The sequence below is a fragment of the Vespa mandarinia genome, chromosome 1, assembly GCF_050613455.1.
Source record: "Vespa mandarinia isolate Hongniang chromosome 1, ASM5061345v1, whole genome shotgun sequence".
NCBI classification, from domain to species: Eukaryota; Metazoa; Arthropoda; class Insecta; order Hymenoptera; family Vespidae; genus Vespa; species Vespa mandarinia.
In genome coordinates this window covers 20,147,104-20,168,027 of record NC_140810.1, presented here as the reverse complement: position 1 = coordinate 20,168,027, position 20,924 = coordinate 20,147,104, and the positions used below count along the sequence as shown (strand labels likewise).

The 20,924-nt window shown below is 35.7% G+C and overlaps 3 protein-coding genes across 9 annotated transcripts; 2 read left to right on the top strand and 1 right to left on the bottom strand.

Moving 5' to 3' along the window:
• Positions 1-8,354: 8,354 nt before the first annotated feature.
• On the top strand, positions 8,355-9,972 carry LOC118447545 (non-structural maintenance of chromosomes element 3 homolog). The gene is made up of 6 exons (XM_035879615.2): positions 8,355-8,526; positions 8,594-9,021; positions 9,121-9,289; positions 9,369-9,463; positions 9,536-9,667; positions 9,758-9,972. Exons 1-6 carry the CDS (start codon positions 8,523-8,525, stop codon positions 9,836-9,838), a joined length of 909 nt encoding a protein of 302 aa, XP_035735508.1. The 5' UTR covers positions 8,355-8,522; the 3' UTR covers positions 9,839-9,972.
• A 465-nt stretch (positions 9,973-10,437) lies between these two features.
• On the top strand, positions 10,438-16,873 carry Slob (Slowpoke binding protein). 6 transcript variants are annotated; one of them, XM_035879609.2, is made up of 10 exons: positions 10,441-11,074; positions 11,226-11,622; positions 13,742-13,911; positions 14,053-14,318; positions 14,423-14,717; positions 14,799-14,890; positions 14,989-15,114; positions 15,197-15,263; positions 15,411-15,461; positions 15,545-16,872. In XM_035879609.2, the coding sequence occupies exons 2-9, from the start codon at positions 11,285-11,287 to the stop codon at positions 15,431-15,433; spliced, it is 1,377 nt and encodes a 458-aa protein (XP_035735502.1). In that variant the 5' UTR covers positions 10,441-11,074; positions 11,226-11,284; the 3' UTR covers positions 15,434-15,461; positions 15,545-16,872. The 6 variants fall into 6 exon arrangements, with proteins under 6 accessions (XP_035735498.1, XP_035735505.1, XP_035735504.1 ...); XM_035879606.2 differs by having other exon boundaries at positions 10,445-11,074; positions 15,197-15,270; positions 15,545-16,871; XM_035879605.2 differs by lacking the exon at positions 15,411-15,461 and having other exon boundaries at positions 10,438-11,074; positions 15,197-15,270.
• A 145-nt stretch (positions 16,874-17,018) lies between these two features.
• Positions 17,019-20,749, bottom strand: Caf1-55 (chromatin assembly factor 1 p55 subunit). 2 transcript variants are annotated; one of them, XM_035879613.2, is made up of 5 exons: positions 20,609-20,749; positions 18,226-18,724; positions 17,895-18,152; positions 17,456-17,783; positions 17,019-17,366 (listed from the first exon to the last, which is right to left on the bottom strand). In XM_035879613.2, the coding sequence occupies exons 1-5, from the start codon at positions 20,658-20,660 to the stop codon at positions 17,187-17,189; spliced, it is 1,317 nt and encodes a 438-aa protein (XP_035735506.1). In that variant the 5' UTR covers positions 20,661-20,749; the 3' UTR covers positions 17,019-17,186. The 2 variants fall into 2 exon arrangements, with proteins under 2 accessions (XP_035735506.1, XP_035735507.1); XM_035879614.2 differs by lacking the exon at positions 20,609-20,749 and adding an exon at positions 19,220-19,374 and having other exon boundaries at positions 17,022-17,366.
• Between the last annotated feature and the right edge of the window lie 175 nt (positions 20,750-20,924).

Here is a 20,924-nt window from a genome sequence, read left to right as displayed (position 1 = left end):
ACAATTTTAATCCGACAAGTTCGTGAATCTTCCGTTGATCTATTAAGACATTCGATCGATTTCATTCGAGACGTATGATAAAACGTACAAACCCGATAGAGGTTTAGACTTACATCTTTATTTCCTAGATCGGACTATTCGATATCGTTTCGACCATGTTTATTTTAACCATTTCGAAAAGCATAATCACCTTTCTTATCCCAGAAATTTTATAGAGAATCGGTGAAGCCGTAAAATCGAAGGAGAAACGACGACTGTTATTGTTCAATAATTTTTTACAACCGACCATTCGACTATTCCACTGCATAATAATTATGATACAACTAATTCCTGCATGGCCGACATAAGCCACGTTCTATAGTTTCGAATTTATTTTGAAGTCTCATAGTGTTATATATATGGTGTTCAAAAAAAAAAAAAAATATAAGAATGAATTAATAAAATTAATCATAACTTCAATTGTTATTTTACATCGAGCAAACAATTGTTATATTAATATCATTTACAAGAAATCATTGCTCGTCGATCAATTTATTAGTATCTCGTTTGACAATGTCAGTACGATTATTACGTAAATCAAAATATTATCAAAAATTTGGACGAAAGAACGATGAAATAATTGAATCGAACCTTATCCAATAATCCAATGAAATTTGAAGGGTTAATTGTAAATCGTAAATCCTCGATAGTAAAAGGAAAAAGAAAAGGAAGATTAATTGTCAATGTTCGATGCAAACAGCGCGCGTTTTCATTGCTGAACGTCGCGTCGTTTCTCCTCGATGCCATCTGCTTTGTCGAAACGATCGATCTGTATGACCCGTAGGCATGATAATTGCCACTCTCGACTCACAGGATGTGCCTTCGACAGATATTTGAATAATTGACAATACTCGACACGTTCGTGTTTTCTACCTTTCCAAACTGAATAAATAAATCAATTTTCTACACCTTTGTCTCTCGAGCATCGATCATATTTTCAAGAAGAATAAGAATCTTTTCTAACTCCCCGATATACTAAGAGGGTTCTCGTCGTCGTTGAAAGATAGACGACTTAAGAGAAGAAGATAGATAGCTAGATAGAAAGAGAGAGAGAGAAGAAAAAGATGAAGGGCCAAGAGAATTCGTTCGCGTCAGTGGCTTCTGTTCTTGCTCATCGTCGTCGACGATGTCGTAGTTTTCGTCGTCGAGGTAGAAAGATATAAAGCGTTCTGAAGGGACTAGATGAAAGAGAGAAAGAGAGAGAGAGAGAGAGAGAAAAGAGAAGATAAAGATCAAGATATCGTTGTGTGGTTCGCGTAGGTGTAGAGTGTAGGAGCTTCTTGATGAATCCGACCTTGCAAGTCGCGACGACCTATCGAGAAAAGAAAGATAGAGAAGGAAAATGATGCGAAATAGTAGAGGAAGGAAGAAGAAACTTGACTCTTAGGAAAGCCTCGGCAAAGTTCCGAGGTGATACGAGGGGGGTCGCAGTCGAGCCAGAGCCGAGAACCAGGGCCAAGCCATCCGCGTGTAATTGAAACACAAGGACCCACGGGATGAATAGAGCTCTCTTTCTTTCTCTCTCTCTCTCTCTCTCTCTCTTTCTCTCTTTCTCTCTCGTGTCTTCGTTTACGACTATTGTGCGGAAGCGTTCCAGGGATCTCAACGATGAACACTAGTAGCAACAGCCTCGAGTTAGAAACTCCCTTCTCTTTTTTCTTTCCTTCCTTTCTTCCTTCCTTCCTTCCTTCCTTTTCTCCCTTTTCTAACATGCTTCCTTAAGCAATATGTAACTTCGTGCAATACTGATCCTTCACGGTAATCTGTCGAAAGCCGTAGAAAATTTTACTAGATGGTAAATATCCCAATCCCGATCTCACCCGTTCGTCTTCCTATGCGGTTAACGTTTACCTTGAACGAGTCAAGAAAATAGAGTTACTTTGTTACTGCGCTTATATCTTTATTCGGCGAGCGTGATGTCTTCGATCGTAACTTCTTATCAAAGTTTCTAACATAACCCAACGTTGGAAGGTATCAAAAGCGGTAAACGTTTAAACTACTTTTTGAACAAAATATCTCCGTCTACGAAGGTTTCCGGATATGAATTAAAAAAGTCATTCCAAGTTGAAATGTTTGAAACATTTTTGTTTTTTATCCAAATTTTATCGTACAATATTGATCGAATAGAAAGAACGATTCATTTTTATTTCTCTCTCTCTCTCCTTCTCTGTGTGTGTGTGTGTGTGTGTTATTCGGAAACATGTAGGTGCATATTCATGAGAAAGGCCGATAGGAATGATCCTAGTGGCGCGTTGTTTCACGGCTCTGAATCAACGAGGAGAGTGAAAGAGGCGAGGGAGTTAGGTGTACGGCGGCGACCATAAAGCAAGATTAATGAGGCGAAATACACTCCGGTAGGAAGCTACTAGGGTGTTGGCGCCAGCTGACCGCCCGGCTTGCACGGATATACTCACGAAATGGATTTACACGGATGCGTCCACGAGCAAAACGTTCTGCGGATTTCTCTCCTTCTATCCTCTCTTTCTCGTGATTCCTCTCTATAGTCTTAAATACCAAAGTCTGCCACCGCGAACCGGATAAACAACATCAAAGAGAGAGTGGGGGTGCAGTTTTAATAAAACGATCTTTATACGACCATATGTAGACACGTATAATCGTATTTTATAACGTACGTTTATTCTACAATTTTCAAGATCTAAAAGAGAAAGAAACAATTTTTAAATCAAGATAAATTAATAAATTAATAATCTTAGATGCGAAGATAAAATGTTGCTCCGTTCGCTTGGAAAAAAAAAGAAAAAAAAAAAAAAAGAAGAAACATTCATAGAAAAGGTATAGTTAATGGGAGTTTCGTTTTGGGTAGGATACGCTTCGTTCTCGAACAAAAGCGTTCTATCTCTTAAAAACAATGGACAACGTCGAAACGACCGCCTTAATATTTTTGCTCGACCATAAAACAATCCCCCGGCACATTTTCGGTCCCGTCAGGAATGGGAAGAGCCAGACTCTACGATACCGTAGAATCTGGTTCGTAGCCAGAATCCTGGAAACTCGAAGGTTCCTCTTCGGAGTCTGCATTAACCACCGACCGCAGAGTACCACAGAGTGCGTGTTCCTCGAACTAAGTACATGTCATTCTGGCAACGTTTCGAGAATTATCCTGCGTTATCATTCCACTCCTTTTTCCCTTTTTATATATGTTTTCAAAGGCTACATTACCGAGATGTTTCTAATCGCGCGTTTGCCGCGCATCTATATAGATATGAAAATTAAAATAATAAAGAGTATCGTAAATTGATTTTTGTTTATTCGATCAAGATGATCTTTAGCGGAATAAGTCATTCATCTGGAATGAATAATGGTAGGTAGTAGTACATGACTGAACTGTTTCTCATTAGCAAACGAGAAAGAAAATAAAGAAAAGAAATAAAGAAAAAAATGAGAGAGAGAGAGAAGGATCAAGATCAAGGAGCAGCTGCCTCGATGAAGTAGCGAGAATCGATCCGACGATAAATTGCGATAAATCGTAGCGCCGGCGATGATCGAGCGTCCGAGTTGATCGAAAGAGCAAAAGATCGAGCGAAAGCGACCGGAATCGATATCCTTCCGCGTTCTCTTCCCAGGCTACCTACTATCGACGATCCGCCGTCTCTCGTATCGAGGAACGTCGTTCCGGGACACCTGTCCCCGACGTTTATCCCACGTTAAGTACATAACCAGTTTCGCGACGTAGGCACGAAACCCGGTACCAATTCGTTCGAGTATATGACCGCGGCCGTCTCTCTCGTACGAATTCGCGCGAGCACACACACGCGCTAACACTCAAAGTTATATCGTACACGCCCAAACAGGGACGGCTCGTCGTCCTTTACTCGAATATCCCCCCACTTTAATATTTTCCACGATAAGATCATTTTTTGAACGTATTTTCAATAGAACGAAAAGTCCAACTAATAAACCTGTAAATTATATAGATTTTTTTCAATATTATTATAGATTAAATATTTAAATGAATAAATAGATTATACGAGCAAACATAACATATAATATTAATCGTAATAAAGAATTAAATATGAATTTATCAAAGTTTAAAGTAATTCATTTAGCTGGGGTGTCTCGTCGAATCTATATCAAGGTCCTTTGGTGCGGTAATTGTAAAAACAGAGTGCGTTAGGATCAATCCGTACCTGCAACCGCAGGCATTCGTGCGAACACATGCATGCGAATGCGCGTACACTAAGCACGAAAGAGAGATACGCGGAGAAAGACGGTGGAAAGCAAAGAGAGAGAGAGAGAGAGAGAGAGAGAGAGAGAGAGAGAGAGAGAGAGAAAGGGAGAAAGGGAGAGAAAGAGAGGGAGAGAGGGAGGGAGGGGGACTCACACAACACGAAGAAGACAGGGCTAACGCTCGTAGAGGATGCACAGGGCAGTAGGGAAGTACAGGGAGGAACGTCGGACCACGAGAGGATGAATTAGGTGCCGTCCCAACCGAACGAACACACAAACGCGAATGCGAATGGCAAATGGCGGGTGACAAGGCATCGGCATCTGCGCTTAATTAATGCAGCACCGGCGACGACGATACGGGAGGAGCCATGAGAATGCTGAAACCGATGCTGAAACCGATGCTGCACCGATTACCGATGCGTCTTTGCGTCCCTCTCGTTTCACTGATTCACGTGTGTCACTCGTATATAATCTCTGGATCGGATTTATCTACGTTATATCTCATAATTGGAAATAACAAAACGTTATCGGACAAATAAATATCATCTATTCGTTTAATTTCATTATCTAAATTATTAAATAACGAGTCTTTTAAAGAATAAAATATATAAACGTTCGAGCAATTTGTATAACAAATTTGATTATTTTGAAGCAATTTATTTTCAAAATGAAAAATATCGAAGAAACCGAATATCATCCACCTTACCTATACGCTCGAACATACGTACTTCCACACAAGTTGGAAGCCAAAGGATCTCTAAACTTCGTCAGTGTTGTTGGTCTTTTCGTTCTTGAAGATCGTCGATATTTATCCCTGCGATTCTTCTTCTCTTTCTCTTACCATAGCCGTTTCTCTGTATAGGTACATGCACAAGGGAGAGAAAGAGAGAGAGAGAGAGAGAGAGAGAGAGAGAGAGAGATTCTGTATATAGGATGCGACAGTGCGGCGCCAGGGTCTCGCATACGGTTGAGCCAGAGCTATATCTTGGCTTCTCTCTTTCGCGAAAGAGACGACGATGCCACGAGAGAAGACGCGTGTACAGGGTGTTTGAGAAACGTCCGACGTACGTCCATGGACAGCTTCCCCGGAATAAAAATGAGCCCAGGGTTCGGCACTCTCGGCGATCCTTCGTTTGGACCACACAAAACGAGGCGGCGCACTCGTTCCTTGTCCGTCCCCATTAAGCCTTATTGGAGGGGCCAGGAGAGGTACCAGTAGGAGAAGAGAAGCTCCATATTCGGGGATCCGGTCCTCTTCTTTTCTCTCTGTCTTCTTCAAAGATCAAATCGAACACACCCAACTCCTTTCCTTTTTCGTAGATACTTTTGTAAACGTAACTTTAAGGATCCGACGTAGGATTAATAACGCGAAAAGAATGATGTTTCGCGAGTATTCTATTATTTATAATATTTAAAAAATTGTTCAAATTATTTTATTCATTTACCTTTCGATATATCCTCATAATGTTCTATTGTCGTATCACGTCGATTCCTTGTCTATCATTGTCGTCAAAGGATACCTTCGTCGTTTCTAATTAATCGCGTTAATATGCATCTCGCTCAGCCATCTCGTTTCATGTCGCACACCGTGGACGAAATATCCACGAGCGGTCTAGAATACATATTAGATTCGCATCGGTCGCGATGTATGCACAAATTACAATTCTCATTACGCGACGCGTAATGCCGAATCGACGAGATTCGTGTTCCATTCTACGATCGCGTGTACGGGGATCCAATAGAGGCACGAAATTACTACCCTCGGAATGTGTGTAAGCTCGAAAACGCACGCGGTCCACGTATGTACACGCATACCGCACGCGAATAATGTGAAACGCATGCGACGCGTTCTACTGGAAACGATATCAATGACGAACTATTTAATCTATATTTATGCAGGATCATCATAATATATTGAATATCGATCTACGAAGAAACCCGATGACAATTTAAGAAGATATACAAGTAATATCATTTGCAAATAAGATTCATTGCGGACGCACGAGACTGGCTTCGCGCGTGGCGTCTTTCCATGCCAATGTTCCTCTCTCTCTTTCTCTCTCTCTCTCTCTCTCTCTCTCTCTCTCTCTCTCTCCCTCTCTCTCTCTCTCTCTCTCTATCTATCTATCTATCTATCTATCTATCTATCTCCTATCTCACTCTTTCACTCCTCACACAAGTCCATGTACGGCTACTTGCTGTATAATTCATTGTCGAGTCGCATGCACGTTGCGTCTTATGGCAGATACACAATTACGTGCTCTGGCCGTAACGTTAGAAGGAGAGAAGGATGACGGCGAGCACGACGATGCGTTTCGCTTCGAGACAATGTTGCACGCTGTCCAAGCTTGGCGTAACTAGTTTTTATCAGCGATGACGAACAATGACGCTTATCTTGGTAGGTACTATTGTATGCACCGTAACGTACCGTACGTCTAGCGGAATTTATTCAAAAGAGTGCGCCAGAGAGTTAGACTTGCCTCGTTAAATTACTCTCCTCGATGTTACGCCGTTTTCAAGCTCCGATCACGTTCGTCGAGAAGAAACTCGACGAACGCGGCCAGTTCCTCTTTGTATTTGTTAATCTTATTCATTGATAAGAGAATTTTCTACGAATAGGAATTTCGTTGATTATCGAAACTAGCAAATTGACGAGCTGCTACGTAATAAACGTAATAATGAAATATTTCAACAGTAATCGTGCCCAATATCGACCCAAATCTATTGACTTTCATCGGAGAAAAGAATAAATCTGATCAATTATCGGGACGATGAAGAAGGTAACGTCGATGACCGTGCGCGAGGGAACACTCGGAGGTGCGCTTTATCTGCTCGGCAGCATGCAATTAGGTGATTATATCGAACCACCGTTTTCGTTACGCCATTTACTTCCAACAAGGTATCGTTCGTTGGATCAGACCAAAGGAGCCAACTTGTAGAACGACGTTAATAATCGACGTAATTCGAACTTATAACTCGATCGTTTTCTTTTTAATAATTGCACTCGTTCGTGCTAATTAAACGATGTCGTTTGGTTCGACCAATTAACAGCATGGATTTCTTTACTAACATTTTTCTTTTTTTCTTTCCCTTACTATAAATATATTCTCCCAGAGAAAACGTAATTGTAACTTTAAAATGTTAATCTCTAATGTAGGATTAAACGAAATGTCAATCAAGTTTCGTTTGGAGACTCGCCTATTCTTATTTGTACTTGTCTTTGTTTTACCAACGTCGCACCAGCTGCCATCCGAATTTAGACGCGGCTCTATTTAGCTGACCGATGATCATTGCTCTCTTCAAATCGAATTGTCTTGGATACAGGACAAAAGCTATATATTTTTTTCTTATTATTTTCAAGTCGCGATCAAATAAATCTTAGATATTTGTCGATAACAAATTGCCAACATTTTTTTTCACTTTGCTCGTAAAATGTCCAAGCGTGAGACACAGAGACAGAGACAGAGGAAGAAGGAAAGAGAGAGAGAGAGAGAGAGAGAGAGAATTTGTTAGTGATTCTATTGTTCTGTTAAGAGAAGACGAATTACACAAGGTGTCGGATTCTCCTTGGCTGTCATCAAGAGAGAAATGAACGGACCGCTGAACAGGTGCAACCGTTCACATTGAAACAAGTTTCCCTGAATTCTCCTCTCGCTTTATACAGAAAGATTGTTTCCTGTAATAACCACGTAACTCTAATTTCTTTCTAACTATAATGTGATATTACAATTGAACGAAAAATATAGAATTCATCGCTGACATTTTATCCTTCTCTTCTTAATGATTCTTTATTTCTAATAATTATTAGACAGCTATTAAAATATTCATTATTGAATTGAATATTATACCCTTGAAAAATGACATTTCAAATATTTCGTTAAGATTTTTTTTTCTTTTTTTTTTTTTCTTTTTTTTCTTTTTTATATCCTAGTTGCTCATCGCAGGAACTTGAAAAGCTTTCTATTGATAAGTTGCATTTTCAATCGAACGTTACCGATAAAGTATGAAATGTTACTTACCTACAGATAATTTATATGGATAAAATGATTTCGTCAAACGTAATTTCAATTCCCGCTACTAGTGGCGCTATAACTTGTTTCTAACGAATTATCGGTAACGTCAAGTATAAATAGAAATATTGTTTTGAAGCGTTACATTGTCGTATTAGATAGACACGTACTTTTGTAAGGAATAACGATTGTAAATAATTATTAAACACAAAAATTTTAACATTACACAAATATCTTTCGAGGATCAAAAGAAATCATAGAAGATCTAATCTAAATTTTTATAAGATGCGTACGTATGATAATAATTATTAAAAAAATAAGCTAATTATTATTATTAAAATTAAATTTTCTTATAGAAAATAGATTACGTCCTTTAACAAGAAGAAATTTTAATGAATATATTAGCGAAGAAGAGGAAGACGATGAGGATATATATCAAAGTACTAGTAGTGGTATACGTAGACATATGTCACAGAGTACTGGTGAAAGACAAGCAAAAAAAAATGGAACTTCTTCTAATGCTAGAATAAGTGGCCGTAATGCTCTTTCTCAAGGTAGCTCAAGTTTGCACTCTGAAGAGTCTGATGGAAGATTAAGAACAGATTCCAAAAGTATAAATTTGCAAGAAGAGATAGATTTAGCTGGAAGAGTCATACGTTATATATTTACTGTGGAAAAGAAAAAACATGTTATACAAAAAATACATATTATTAAAAATATTCTTGGAGGAACTACAAAGAATTTTCGTCAAGTAATAGAAAGAGTTAAGTCTCTTTTATCCCAGGTATATCATAAAGTATATTATTCTCTTGAAAGTGACATTCTATAAATATATCATAATATCATGGAATAATTTAGAAATATTACATGCATTCCTTGAAAGGTATTTGGATATCAACTGGTAGACATTGGTAATGGCAAATACATATTAGTAAATGAAATAAAAAACAGCATACCACATCTTAAGTTTACAAAATCTATAAAAGCTCAACAAGTTCTTTTATTTATAATACTTGCTCATATATTCATGTACGAAGATGCATGTACAGAAGGTTAATAATGAATTAGCATTGGATTTACTGCATCTGCAATAAATTTCATACAATATTTATTTAAACCTGAATGTTGCAGAAACACTGTGGGATTTTTTACGACACTTGGAAATAATAAAGGAAGATGATTTTCAGCATGATTATTTTGGAGATGTAAAAAAATTAGTTACCGTGGTAAAACAAATTATATTCTTAATTATGAACAGGCTTATTAATGATGTTAATGATAAACGATATTTTCTTAAGGATTTTGTTGGGCAACAATACCTTGAAAAAGTGGCAATATATAAAGGAGATTCACAAAAATATGAATATAAATGGGGTCCCCGTGCCGAATACGAAGTATCTCATCGTGATATCTTAGAATTTATGTCACGGGTATTCGTATATAACTTTTGCATATCATTATTTATATTTTATATATAATTGCGTTTATACTAAATCAGGGATATATTAATGTAATTGTAGGTATATGAAGGACGTTCAATAGAAAGTTGGCCACTACATTACCAAATGATGTTGACAAAAGAACGATCTGGTGAAAGCTAAATTTGATCAAAAGTTTGCTTTAAAGAAATTTTTATATTTTTAATAAATATCTAAATATTAATCCTATGGATCGTTACTTCGTTATTTCAATATTTTATTCGTATATGAAAATGGGGAGCGTGGGAGAGAGAGAGAGAGAGACTATCAATAGAGTTGAATTCCCTTTATCGTTTGATCTTAGAGATTTTTGAAAGATCGACAAAGGTATGTCGTTTTCAATTTTTTCAATCGTCCTTGAAAGCAGCCATAAAAATGCAAAGCGAGATTAAAGTTGCCATGCGGTCTTCAAGTTCAACATAGAGGTTAAAGGAATCCGAAATATGCATAACATTTCAAATAAATATGTATAATTGGATTTCTAACATTTCCTATCGACGACTTTCTCGCTATCTGCAGATTGGAAGGAATTCCTAAAAAGATTTTTTTTACGAATGATATTCACATGAAATTTTACTTTTATTTTTTTCATCTTCGATCGAATTGCTTTATACCTACAATATATATATACATATTTATGTGTGTGTTTAGATAAGTATGTACATATGTATATGTGTATACGTTACAATACTGAAAACGCAACAGGATGAATCCACTCTACGAGTATCATACATTCCTGATAAAAAATTTGCAACCACGGATGGTAATGCAAAGGCGCAAATCGATCGAATTGTTTGTATAAAATTTGTATAAAAGAAAAAGGAGAAAAGAAAAAGAAATAAAATTTCAAAGATACGATATGTTTGTATAAAATCTAAAGAGAGAATTGGAAGAGATTCGTCGATAGTCTCTTTATTCGGTTATATTCGCATCCGAAGCCCCAAACGTATACGTTACCCTCCGATTTCTGTTACCGCGATCGGCGCGAGCGCAGAAAGCGAGGGTAAAAAGTAGTACTTGCCCTGGCAAATCTGTGTCAGGCCGGGGGTGCGAGCTCGCGTCGTTCAGTGCCCGTCCACCCTCGCTGCCCGGCGACACTGCACGAGTGGCTCTCGTGACGAGTGCAACCGGTGCATTCCCACGGTATTCTCCATGCACCATCAACTCGATTCTCACATTCGGAGGAACTTCGTTCGACCGGACGGTGATCAGTAACGGTCAGTGTCGAGGGCCAAACGAATATGATCCATCCTCGATAAAACGAATTCTATTTTATTCTCAAAGAGAGAAAGAGAGAGAGAGAGAGAGAGGGGGGGGGGGGGAGGGGGAGACAGAAAGAGAAAGAGACGACTTTACGAGGTATATACGTAAATTAAAAGATTAAGAGAGAAAAAAAAAAGAAAAAGGTTCTCACGTGTTTGGATTAATTGAAAATTGAATGAGAATCGAAGGGAAAAAGAAAGAAGGAAAGTATAATTAAGAAAGTTGCGAAATTCGAAATTTGTTTCAGTTTAACTGGGACCAAGGCATTTAATCCATCCAGAAGAATTAAGGAAAATTTTGAGAAAGATGTTCAATCTCTATCAAAGTTTGAACAAGAAGGATGAGGGTGAGAGCCATCGAGAATCGGATGTCACTGGACACGATAGATTTTGGCAGGAGAGGCCAAGGACACGACGGAAACGACGTGCCGTCAATCGCAGAACTCAAAGTGCCATAGAGCTCGATTCGGAAGCTATAGTTTCTGCCCGTGGTGTCCTTCGTCGTGGAAGAAGTGCAAGTATCGAGGACGATGAGAGCGAAGAGGAAAAGGGCTATCAGTTGACCAACAAAATTGACAATTTAGCTAAGATACTCTTCAGTCGTGTCTCGGCCGCTCGAGGATGCAGAGATCAAAATGAAATCAGGTGATTGAACCTTCTTTTCCCCCCCCCCCCCAACTTTTCTTTATCGTCCTTGTATTTATCTTTTTATTTTATTTTATCTTTTTTTTTTTTTTTGTTATTTTTTTATTTTATCATCTCTCGAACAAATCAATGATTCTTTGAACACATTGTGCGAATCAGCAAACCTGGGACATATGTATTAATATATGATAAAGGTAATTCACTTTTATCCATTCGATTTGAGATTATACTTTAGCCTATTATTTATACACACATATATATATATATATATATCACTCGTATATATGTACATATATCTTTACTTTGCCGCATAATTTCTTTTTAAATTCGTTTAGTTTATATTTTTCCTTGAAAATATATAATAATAAAAATATCCTTTCATCTGATCGGATAGGAAGATCTGCGTATTGGTTATTCAATAACAGCCTGATACCGTAAGGTATTGTTCGAATCGCTAGCTGATAGAAGCTTATTCTTAGAAGATCGTGCCAGCTATTGAGATTATCGTCGTTTTTCATCTCATCCCCAATCTCATTGTCTTTTCTCTCAAGTATATTTCAAGAAGATTTATCCGTGTCTATCCATTTATCGATTATACATATACACTTTTGGTACAAAGATTGTTTTCTTCCTTGATCGTCTCGTTGCCATACTAAGAAGAACCCATCAAAATAAATACTATAAATAATTGTTTACAAATAGATCATACAATCGTTAATTCAGTTTAATTGTATCCTTAGCACTGTATATTACATATCCATCGAATTTAATTCATAAGACAAATTTGTTAAATTTAACGTTTAAGAAATAAACTTATGATATTCCATGGAAAATGTTCATCGTCCATGCGAACAAAATACAAGAGTTAGAATATTTAGAAAACCAATTGCGGAATCGCGAAGGTAACATCCAATATTTTTTAGTTAACAATTAATTTGTCAGGCGCATGTATATCGAAGAAAAACAATCTATCGAACGAGCGAATTAAAGTCATCTAAAATATTTCTTAATTTTTTCATCGATCAAATTGACGAGCCATCGGGTAACTCGTATTTGTTTTAAAGCTCGTCGAATAATTCAACGATCGATAGATTTAATCAGAATTCGACAACGTAAACGAATTTAATAATAAATCATTGTTTCGTTACTCGCGAAGGAATACTCGTATATCGATATAATCGAGGGATCTTAAACGAGGATCTTAATATATTTGAAATATTTATAATCTAATTGCTCAAAATAGTACAATATGATATCGATGTGTGTGACCATTTCTTATTGGATGAAACCTTTGCAGTCGCAGAGCAGCATGGCATAGTAATAAAGATAATGCGCGTCGTCCACTTCGTAACTCTTGCTTCGCAAATCTAATCTGCTTCTGGCAACGCTTAAGAACCGATCCAACGGGATTAGCGAGCGAAAGCATAGAGATAGAAATAGAAAAACGTTTAGACGACGGCGATGAAGAAGTGGACAGGTAGAAAATCTTTCTTCATTTTCTTTCTTTCTTTCTTTCTTTCTTTCTTTCTTTCTTTTTTCTTTCTTTTTTTTTTTTTTTTTTTTTTTTTATTTTATTTTACAACGCGAATATTATAAAAGTGCTCCTTATTCTAGAGAAGAACTTCTGTTGACGAGAGCCGATTAAACTGCGGCTAGCATCAAATATTCCTTTAGCTGATTTAACATTCATAGGTTTTGTAAGCTTAAAGGTAGAGTAGAGTGGTTCATCGAACGAGGTCAAGCTACGTCTCCTCTCTTGATAACGGATGTATAACCGTAAAAGAGGAAGATACTTTAAAAAACGATATCGTTAGAGTCGACCTTTTACCAATGGAAATAATTTCCATCTGAAAATGAGCTAAAAGATATTATCACTTTGTTCCATGAGGAACATTATCCGAATTTAAATCTCTTTCAGTATCTCCAGTATAAATGAATAAAAAAAAATATATCAAATACACGAAGATATTGTATATGTTTAAAAAAGTATCGTAATATAAAAGTGTCGAGGTTCGAACAGACGTTACTTTTTATCCGAGGGATATTTGTTCGCATAGGTTCGATTTTAAAAGACATAGGAAAACGAGGTTAAGCAGGATTTTGTTTGTATTTGGCGTAGAAATGGACGACACCACTACACTGCACTAGGTCACGGACCGTCCGCTTGCGAGGACGTCGGCGAGTACGTGGAAATGGAGAAAAGGTCCAGAGATCGTGCTTTATCAATTTGTCAGACTTATATCCAACGAACCTCTCGATATACTCTCATCAAGCAGCTCAACAACGTCGGTGAGTTTTACGTGCGAATTATTCTGTAATAGAAAATCCATCTAATTGAACGTTCCTTTTTCATTCCATTGAAAATACGTATTCTTTCTTATTTCTTTCTACCGTGTTTTTTTTTTTTTTTTTATTTTTTATTTTTTTTAGGATCGAGAGTGGACAAGCACTGGTTCGCCGTAAGAGATACTTCGCTCAAAACCGATAGACTCATCACTTTGATGCCCTTAAATAGAAATTGTCCATTGAGTATCTGTCCTTCGACGAAAGACATATTAAATAATTTGTTTCTCGCACTACAGCATCCATACATTTGTCCTATATTCGGTTTAGAGTTTCTCGAGTACGAGGAACTCAATTACGTTGTTTTAATCCAACCTATCAATCACGGTAGCCTGAAGGATCTTATATATGGCGTGAGTTTAGAAGAAATTATCGATAGACGTTAGAATTTCTTGACGTTCGATCTCCAATATTAATATATGTTCTTAATTTATTAAGATATCACGTTGGTTCTCAGATCGAGAGGAATTGCTGGAACGATGATTGGAGTCAAAAGTACGCTTCTCGTGGTAAAGGTCTACCCTTATCACAGATCCAACAGATGGGTAGGCAGATATTGGAAGCTTTAGTGTTTCTTAAGGAAAGAGGATTTCCTGTAGTCGCTCATTTACATTCTGGGAACGTCGTTGTACAAAATGGCGTTGCTCGTCTCGCTGGTCTCGAAAACACCCTTTTAGGTTTCAAAAGCAGGATACATCCTATAGTGACATCTCGATTGACGAAAACGAGCACGGTGGACGTGATATGTTTTGGTAAAAGTAACGATTCGATCGATATAATAAAGCAAAAAAATTCGCCCTCCTCTAATGTTCAGATCTCTCTTCTCTATTCAGGTCACATGTTGTTCGAAATGTGCGCCGGTTACGAATTATGTTCCTTCAAGCCAACCGCTGCGCATCTCTCGGATATCGAGACATATCCACAGGTAAGATTTGTCCTTAATGCAAACGCGCATTGCACCATTCTATTCTCTTCAATTTGATTTTCCTCATTAAGGGATATTAACCAAAGTATGATATTTAGGTCATCGAATTACTTGAGATAATATTTGATGAGTCTAGAAATCGGTATCCGAGTATAGAAGAACTTCTCATTCATGATCTCTTCAGGAACATAGACCTTCGGGAAATGCGCTGTGCGCCCGTTACGGTAAGAACGTTTGCATCGTCATCTCGTTATACATAATGACGTACATAATGACGTGATCGACGATAATATTATTGTCTCACAGATATTTCGTCCTGCCTTAACACCCTCTATAATCAATTTTCTGGATGGTATCAAACGACAAAGTTTAGGTAAAAGGTAAATTTTCGGAAATCTTTGTCGTTTAATTGAAAATAGTTTTGCGCACAATATATTTGATCGTGTTTACGTTCCATTCGTTTTTGCGAACGTTCATTTTTTTATATTTTGTAAATTTTTTTTTATTTTTGCATGCATAGCCGACACAGGTCGCGTTCTATAAACGACATCCTATTGATACACAGGTTTTGGTAATATTTCGAATAATTCAATTGATCACGATTACGAAGAAGACTCGATGATAAATTTATAATACATATAATTTCCTTTGCAGATTTACGAACTTAGATTCGGAAAATATGATATCATTGAAAAGTCCTGAAGCCGAATACGAGGATTCGCTTCTTGTCCAAATATACAACGAACTATCTAACACGACCATATAATAGGGGAACAATTTTTTCGTCTTATACACATTCGTAATTTTACTACTAACAATAAGTGCCAAAAAAAAAAAATATATATATATATATAATTATTACCGCGACGATCGATAATATTGAAGAAAGTGTATAATGTAAAATGTTAATGATACATCCTGGAACATCTAGCAGAGTTGACGCACGTGAAAGTGTAACAAGAACGATATTTTGATAAATTATTCTAAGCTTACATTGATATTTAACAATTCTTTTTCGAGTAATATGAAAATTACACGGAATTTTCAATGGGTGCTTTTAAAACCTATTTATCTTATAAACGATATATAAAAATTTGTTTATGTACATTTTATGTATTAGATATCATATTGACTTTCAAATTGTAATCGATTCAAATATTATCGGATGTTATGCAGCATCTCAATCTCATAAATTTTACCCAACATTCTTATTATAGCATGGATCTAATACAGGGTGGATTTTAGGACTAAATTATTTAGATGATTGATTAATACGTCGTTCAAAAGATTCTAAAAAATTAGTAATATCAAATATTTTGTGCCAATTGAAAGAACGCGAATTGATAAATTCTTAATAGAGATTTCTTTGTCGCTAATGTAATTTATCATAGAAATTTATGTTCCAATTTGATTTTATATTTAGCGACATGATATAGTGCCTGGATGTTTAGTATTTATTTTATATGTACCTAAGAGCTATCCAAAAACCCAAGTTACTAATTATAAGAACGCTGTTACTGATAGGCTCACTGCTGACAAATATAAATTTCTTGATTTAACATCTGTTTAATATCATGTATTATTAAAGAAACAAAGTAAATAATACATCTTGTATATAGAGAAATAATGTGAAAGCAAGATATTAACTTGCGCAAATACAAAATAACAATGTTGTATAAATTCTTCCAATCATTAAACAGAACACGTGAAAGTATTGAAATATTTGTTGTACAAATAAACAATTACATAAACAATTACATAAACAATTGATACACGAGCAGCAAAAAAAAACATTCTATAATATTGATTAATACAAGAGAATTTAAAAATAAATTCTTGATTGATGCACGCAGTAAGCCTATGATAGAACATTTTTACAAATTTACAGTACTGATATTTTAATCAACGAATCAGTACTTCGTACTTTTCGCATGTTATATGCATTTTAAAAATTCGATAGATATACATCTTGATGTGAAAAATTAAGGTTAATGTAATCATGATAAAAAAAAAAAAAAAAAAAAAAAAAAATAAAAAAAAAACAAGAAAGTAATTAAAATTAATGAAGAACCGAAATATTATTGCTCTTCCATAATGTTATCACTTATAGCACACAGTTTTGTTTTTTGTTTTTTTTTGCTTTTTTTTTTTTTTTTTTTTTTTTTTAGATCTTACAAATATATAAATCACCATTTTTAATGCCGTTTATGATTCAATAATGTTCATTTCAATAGTCAACAGTACTATTCAGTACTTGACTTCGATGTCAGATGACATAATAAATTATTCTTCCGATTTATGAAGCACCAGCTTCAAGTTCACTAGCTGGTGTATCTGGCTCTTCATCATTGTAAATGTTTTCTGCCATTTGCCAAACTTGCATTATATTATCTTCTGATACTGAACATATTACCCAAGGTTCATTAGGGTTCCATGAAAAGTCACTAATCTTTGCAGTGTGTCCCCCATGTATAAACTATATATATAAAAAAAAATATATATATATATATACAATAATTTATGAGATTATTTATATTGATAAATCATATTAATCAATAGAATTACCAATAATTCAGGTGGGCCATCTTCGGCATCTTCAGTAGACTGTTCTTCTCCAATTTTGCTAAGATCCCATACATGCAAACGCCTATCTGTACCGCTACTTGCTAATATGGTTTCATTATGTGGTGACCATTGAACTTGGAAGATTTCGTCTTTATGAGATTCAAAGGAATGTAATTTTAATTTTAAATTCCTTAAATCCCATAACGCTACTGTTTTGTCCGCACTACCAGTGGCAAGTATAAATTCTGAATATGGATTGAAACTTAAACAATTAACTTCTGCTGTATGAGCATCGACTGTATGACTTGGTTTACTAGTGTTATTGCATCTGTAATAATATACAGGTTCTTATATATTAAAATATATTAAATACATAATATTATCAATCAAATTTTGTTATTTATTCATTATTCATTTATATGATTATAAATAATCGTACCTCGTATCCCAGATCATCAATTTTTGGTCATCCGCAACCGACCCAAACAGAGATTCGTGTAATAAATGCCATGCAACGTCCTCTACAACAGCTGTATGTCCTGTAAAAATGGTCTTGGCATCGATTACACGATTTTCTTTAGGAGTAGCATTAATATCCCACAAACAAATTGTATGATCGTCTGATGCACTCAACAAATACCCATTAAGATTTGGATTCCATGATAATCCATAGCCTTCTTTTTGATGTCCTCGTAACCTGAATAAATACACAAAATTATGACATAAACTTAAATGTAGAATATATAAAATAGGAAAATATTAATATATACCTTAGATCTGGATGACATTCGCCATTTGGATCTGGCTTACTAGGATGTTTTGTGTAATCAAATACTAAAACGTCGCTTGATGGAGTTTTCGTTGCTATAACGCAAGGATTTTGTGGCATGTATCGGGCTCTATTCACTTCTCCTTCATGATTAATTTTTATTTCAATTTCTATCTTTCCACTTACAGAACCGAATCCTCCAAATTCACCTTTCTCATTGTCATAATGAGAAGCATCAAACTGAGCGTCCTCATTAGGTAATTGAACACTTGCTATTAGCAAATGATTTTGTTCATCCGACGTATGCGTACCGAGGATCAAACGATGAACAGAATAATCTTTTCCCTCTGGTCTAGTTACATCTGGTAACCATTGTGCAGTTAAAGATGGCCATTCCAAAGCATGTGTCATTACAAGATCATATAAAAATGGTGTATTCTTTTTCCATATTTTGTATTCTTCATTAATAACACGTTCTTCCACTGCATCATCAAAAGTTTCTAAAGTGGAAAAATATAAACAATATTGTTGATTCTCTTGTTAGACAAAAATTATTAATTAATAATTCTATATTCATTATACCCATCTTATTCTTTATCTTATCAGACATATATCCTAAAATCTATCACGTATAACAATATAGAATAAAAATTATTTATTAAAAGCAACTTGATAGAAATATAAGGAATATGTAAAATTTTACAATATATTTAATTGCTATAGAAATATGCGTAGGACGATTAAGTGATATCTTTCAATTGAATATATTTCTTTTTATATTTTAAAAGAAATTTATTTTAGAAACATGAGATATTAATAATTAAACCTAGACGCTTAATTTTTGTACGAGTACGAAAAGTAGAAATTTGATATAAGAAAACGACATTGTTTATGGTACCGGGTGAAGAAGCGTCCTTTATGAAAAATAACCAATTAATACTTATGTTCAAAGATTAATGTGATATAAAAATATTATATATCTTATATCTTCTTACCGCCGTCCTTATCACCCATTTATACGTGATATATGCTTCAGATTTAAAGATAAGAGTTAAGAAACCGCCAAAGAAATTGCGCCCGCCAAAAAGCCACGATATACAGCCGGGTATTCTAGTCTCGAGAAAACCGGTTGTAAAATATTTCATGCACTGATCTTTGAATATCGAAGTATAAGATGTTCCAATGTACATAGATTTCCAAATTTTAAGATACTCAATGTTACTCGTAAAATTGACCAATAAGCGATCCTCCATTAAAACGATTCATTTATTGGTACATTTTAAAAAACAAATTGTTGAAATATCATAATCAATATCCAATTAAAATATAAAGAATATAATAAGTTACATATCGTGCCAATTTCGTTGTATAAATTTCTCGAATAAAAGCACACATTAACATCATCGTATTATTTTATAAATGTTCTACATATTTCATTTTTTTAACATTAGATGGCGACATACTTCGATGAAAAACTAAGAGCGTTTGATCGTCAGTTCATAACATGACGATGAAAGATTTATAGAATGTAAAAAAAAAAAAAAGAAAAAAAAAAGAAGTATATAAATTAATATAAATTGTAATTAAAATCGTCGGGATATATTAATTTGTGCTAATGTATATTTATCAATAATGTAATATGTTACAATTGTTTTCAAAATTTGATATCGCAATGTGAAAGTATTCCTTTTTTTTTTCTTTTTTTCTCGTCTTTTTCTTTTTGTAGAAATCATCGATTTATCCACAACACAGTATATCATTATTGAAGAAAACCATTATAATTATTTTCTATACATATGTTATTGTTTTGCAAAAAAAAGCATCCTTCGTTCGCAATGCAAATTCGAAAATTGACAAAGTATGAATGAAAAAGTTCGTTAATCAGAAAATGATGTTCCTAATACACCAGAGGGCGGTTATATGGGGTAGAAGAACGTGTGAAAGGTGGTAGTACGGGATACTACGTTGGGCGTCCACAAGAAATGCCGTCGATACGTGTATCGAGTTTTTGCACGACAGCCGTGGTACGCCAGGCAACAGAAAAATTCGTGCTCAGATATAAAACATCTACAATCAATTCTTTATTTCTACGGACTCGAGACGTATTAGAACATATAATTCGATCTCAAACGAATTCGGCTTAACCTTATTTTACATCTCCCCGTTTCTCTCTCTCTCTCTCTCTCACTCTTTTTCTCTTTTTCATGCTCCCTTTTTTCTCTCTTCCTCTATTCCATCTATCTCTGTTGTTACCGTTCCCCTCTTTCTCTACTTTCAACTACTCTCGAGATTGAGATGGAACATGACAAAAGGTGGCATCACTGGGGACGTGTTGGAAGGCACCGACGAGACTGTACTGATTGATATGACGCCATTTTACTAACCTTTTCGGCGCGGTTCGTGGTTGATCACGGATAGTACTACGCTTTGTATCATCGTTTACGAGCGTTATCGTAATATCCGCGTACAGTCGATCGCACACATTTCTACGAGGAAAAACACGAAGAACGAATTTGAATAGGTCTGTGCCGAGAACTGGATAGAGTCCGGGTTAGTGATTCCGAGTTGAGCTCTTTACACGCAATAAAAAGTCGCGCCGTTCCTTTGCCATTCGATCTCGCCGACCGGCCACGCTCGGACTCTACGGCATTGTCTCCTCGGAACACGTCGTTAAAACATTACGTTGATGTACTTCATCTT